This window comes from Microtus ochrogaster, chromosome 19, assembly GCF_000317375.1.
Source record: "Microtus ochrogaster isolate Prairie Vole_2 chromosome 19, MicOch1.0, whole genome shotgun sequence".
NCBI lineage: Eukaryota > Metazoa > Chordata > Mammalia > Rodentia > Cricetidae > Microtus > Microtus ochrogaster.
The window spans coordinates 190,086-194,701 of NC_022021.1; the positions used below are offsets into that span (position 1 = coordinate 190,086).

The following is a 4,616-nucleotide window of genomic DNA, read 5'->3' on the forward strand; positions in this document are numbered from 1 at the left end:
AAAAAAAAAAATTTACATTTTCGACTCTCAGGAATAAGTCACTTACCAGTCTGTACTGGATGGTTCCCGACAGATGGTGCATGGTGTACCCAGAGGCTGAGGTCAACCTCCCCCTAATGGAGTCAAAAACTCCTTGCAGGATGGAGTTTCCAGAGGCAAGCAGGTATGAGTTGAGGGCCAGCCTGGTCTACATATAGGAAGTTCTAGGCCAGTCAGAGGTCCACAGTGAGACCTGTCTCAAAGTAAAATGGAGCCTCCCAGGACAGGGGACAGCCTGGCAATAACAAACATATTTTATATAATATGGAACAACTTAGAATAGGGCATAGCCAATAGGGCAACCCAGTAGTGCCCAATGAGATTTCTGGGCTTTTGTGTCCCAGAATAAAAACATTGGAGCAAGGACACCAATAATGATGGTCATAGACAGCATTTGTTAAGAATGAATGCTCCCAGCTGTGCAAGCAGGCAAAATATCTGGGAAAGGTACCCTAGTGCCCTGTGACAATCCCCAGGCCTCTTTCTGAGGAGCTCAAAGATGGTCAGTCTTCTACAAATTCTATGCTAATGAGGGACATAGCCCCTGCCCAAGAAGGACCATAAATCCCCCTTTATCAATTGGCTGGAGAGGAGGCTTTTGTTCCCCTGTAATAGGAGCTGGGATCCTTATATCATAAGGATTTAAAAATATCATAGCCAAAAGGTAGAAATTTTATAAGACTAAAAACATGATGTTTAAGCAAGAGTAATACAATACCACCAATGTCTCCAGAAAGGGCCAGAGTCAGAAAATCCATCTCCATGTTTGTCCCAGTTTGTGTACTACATGCTTGTGCAGCTTGCTCTTTGGGGTATCAGCCCCCAAAAGAGGAAGTGGTGGACGTGGAGAGCAGTGAATCCTTCACACATTCATGGTGGGATTGTAAAATGTCTTGGTTATTGAAACCAAACTAAAACAACAAAATACAACACAAAAGTTGCGTGGGGACTATCAGATGGCCTAGCTGATTAAGGCACTTGCCACTGAGCTGAGTTAAATTCCCTTAGAGCTCCATGGTGGATGGTGAGAAATGGCTCCCCTATGTTGTTCTCTCATCTCTACGTGCCTCTGTACCACGCATATACATGCTAAGTAGATACTCAAAATGTAAGAAAATTTATAATAGACAAAAACTTAAAGATCCACTTTAGGCTAGCATTGTGGCCGATGTGGGAGGTCCTTCTGTTTATTGTGTTACTTTTATTGGCTGATGAATAAAGGGTTTTTTGAACAATGGACAGGCAGATTAAAGCTAGGCAGGAATTCCAAAGAGACAGAGAGAAGACAGAGTCAGGGAGATACCATGTAGCTGCCAGGGAAGCAAGCTATGAGGTAAAGTATAAACTAATAGAAATGGGTAATTGATAGAGCTAGCCAGGAGGAAGCCTAAGCCCTTGGCCAAACAATTGTAACTGATACTAAGCCTCTGAGTGGTTACTTGGAAACAGGTGGGCAGAGAGAAACTGGTCCAGTGGGAGACAGGCGAGAGGGAGAAAAGTCTCCATTCTATAAATACAACTACTAAATAAGTATTTAAACATTTAAGAAAAATTTTAACAGACAAAAACTTGAAGATCTATGTTAGGCTATCACTGGCCACACAATCCCAGAACTCAGAAGATCAAGGCAGGAGGACTGCTATATATGTAAGACTAGCGTGGGTTACAGAATGAAATTGTGTCAGAAAATAACAAAAACAAAGTCAAACTACTAAATGAAGTGTATGACCAAGATTCCAGATTTATGGGGCTGGAGAGATGGCTCAGCAGTGAAGAGCACTAGTTGCTCTTCCAGAGGACCCAGGTTCAATTCCCAACATCAACATGGCAGCTCACAGCTGTCTCTAACTCCAGGCCCAGAGTACCTGACATCCTCATGCAGAAAAACATCAATACACATAAATAAAAAATAATAAAAGTATAGTGAATATTGAAAATATATTCTAGATTTATATAAAAGATCCTACTCCTGAATCACATGACCCATTGTTGCTCACCTCTGAAGTATCTCCCAAAGCTCATAGTTTGAATGCTTATTCCCACCTGGGGGTTCTATTTGGGGAGGCTATGGAACCTTTAGGTGATGAGGCCTAGTGGAGGGACGAGGGCGTTAAGGACAGGAGTTTGAATGTTAGCCAGGTTCCTGTCCAGGCTTGGACTCCTCTGCTATGTGCTCCTCCTACCATGAACTGAGCTGCTCTGCTCTGCTCTCCTTTCTATGAAGCAGAGAAATCCTGAGACCATGAGCCAATCTGTTCTGCCTCAACTTCCTTCCCCTTGTCAGGCACTGTGGTCCTAGCAATGCAAGTGTAACTACTACATTGCCTGTTTAATAAATTACATAAATGTTCTCTACTGATAAAAGTAATATTCACCAATATGTTACATGCATGGTCAGTGTTTTATTCTTTGAGAATGGTCTTAAAACATAAGTAAGGGTGAAAAGTAAAGTTTAAAATAGACAGTTTTATAAGGATAAGTAATAACACAGGTAATGATTAGTCACTCTGAGGAATTTTGATCTTAGAGCTTATGATGCACCTCACTGGCAATAGCACCCAGGTTTGCCAAAAAGCCAGTCATCATTTTTCTCTTGTCTGCATGGACTTCTTCTCATTGGCTATCTTCTGCTTTTGTTGCATGATCTCAGAGTCCCTGGAAGAGAGAAAAGAGTATTATGTTTTCACAGGAAAACCGTTTTCATGCTACCACTGCTTCTCTACAGAACCTTTTTGGTACATTAAAAGACAATGTAAAAGAAGACAAAAACAGTCATGTTTTTCTACTTTCATGCATATAGACAAATAGAAAAGCAAAGAACGGAAAGGCAGTTGAACACCATGTTGCTGCTATCATGGCCTTAGGCATTAAATATCTCAAAACACTTTCATTTCAATGGACAGAGAAGAGAGTGAGGAGACAGAGTCTCACTGTGTAGCCATGGCTGTCCTTGAATTCACGGTGTAGACCAGACTAGCCTCAAACTCACGGAAATCTACCTGCCACTGCCTCAGTGCATTTAGGTAGTCTCCTATATACCCTAACAGACGCCTAGGACTCCAGTAAAAATATTATAATTCTTTTCTGTCTTTTTGTTTGTTTTTGTTTTGTTTGCTTTGAGAAAGGGTCTCATATAGCCCAGGGATGGCCTTCAAACTGATACACAGCCAAAAAAGACTTTCAACTCTTGGTCCTCTTACCTTCACTTCTCGAGTGTTGGAATTACAACAATCCAACTTTTTAAAGCCCCATAGCAAATGATCAACACTTAACATTGGATTATGATAAAGAAATACATGGTATTAGGAAAACTTTTGTAACCTTTGTTATCTCCCTGGTTGAATCTTCACGTCATGTAACTATGAACTACAGCCAAACTACCTTAGCTAAATGATCTATTTGCCTCAAATCATATAAATACCAAGGTCTGGCTAATTTCAAAATCATGGATCTTTTCTATGTTGTTAACACTTAAATTCAGAATTAGGTTTTAATTCAGTATTGGCTAATTCTCTAAGAGGACACTTTTATAAGTACAATTGAGAAAAAAAGGAAAAGCTACAGAGAGATTAATTAATTGGAATTCACTAAGTGGAATTAAGAACAAGTAAAGTTATTTTTATGCTTCAAATCAAGCTTTGGTATTTGCTATATGACTTTAGGAATATCACTCAAATTCAAAGCCACAAGTCAGATGTGGTGGCTAATGCCTGGCACCAAGAATTTGCAAAGCTGAGGCAGAAGAATCCCAAGTTCAAGTGTGAGCTATAATGAGACTTTGGGCCTCAAACAACACCAAACCATAACCTCACTCTTCTATTCTTCACACTGGTGTGAACACCACTTTCAGGGTCATAATGGGTAGAGTGTATGTCACATATAGTACATTTGAAGGGAGTGAGTATTAGCTAAACAATGCTTTTTCTGGGACAGGCTAGAATAGATTCTCCAATAAAAAGGACATTTCAGATCCCTGATGTATACTCGTTTCACTCCAAGGAGAGCTAACAGAAACCTAAGGCAGGTTTATTGCTCTATCAGTCGCTGTCACTGGGGCTGTGGGGATGTCTCTACAGTTCCTGCTGCACAAGCAGGAGGATCCACAAAATCCATGTACAAAGCAGGGCCTGGTGGTGTGTGTCTAAAACCTCAGGCTGGAGGGGCAGGGCTTAGACAGGCAAGTCTCTCAACTTCATTTGGCCTGCCAGCCTAGTCAAACTGGTGAGCTTCATATTTAGTGAGAGACCCTGTCAAAAATAAAAGGTGGAGAGTGACGGAGGAAACATACTTGACATCAACTCTGGCCTCCACATTCACACACGTTTACACCCTTATAAGTACCTGAAGCATGTACACACATAAACAATCATGAAACAAGAGATACTTAAGGTGTGAGGGTCTCTGTGACCACTAAGGCCAGCAGAGAGTAATGATCACATGATATAAGAAGGCTGTTCAACACTGAACCTGATAGAAGAGAAAGTGAGAAGTACCCTACAACAGATGGGCACAGGAGATCGCTTCCTATGTATAACCCCAGCAGCACAGACATTAAGGGCAACATTGAATAAATGGGA

The 4,616-nt window shown here is 41.1% G+C and overlaps 1 protein-coding gene across 1 annotated transcript in view; it reads right to left on the reverse strand.

Annotated features, from left to right (window-relative positions):
• Nucleotides 1-2,428: 2,428 nt before the first annotated feature.
• Nucleotides 2,429-4,616, reverse strand: part of Serf1a (small EDRK-rich factor 1A) — a gene marked incomplete at its 5' end in the record, with an annotated part of 9,354 nt that continues 7,166 nt past the window's right edge. The window contains one exon of the mRNA XM_005356421.2: nt 2,429-2,694. Coding sequence (XP_005356478.2) covers nt 2,622-2,694 — 73 coding nt within the window. The remainder of the gene's footprint in view (nt 2,695-4,616) is intronic.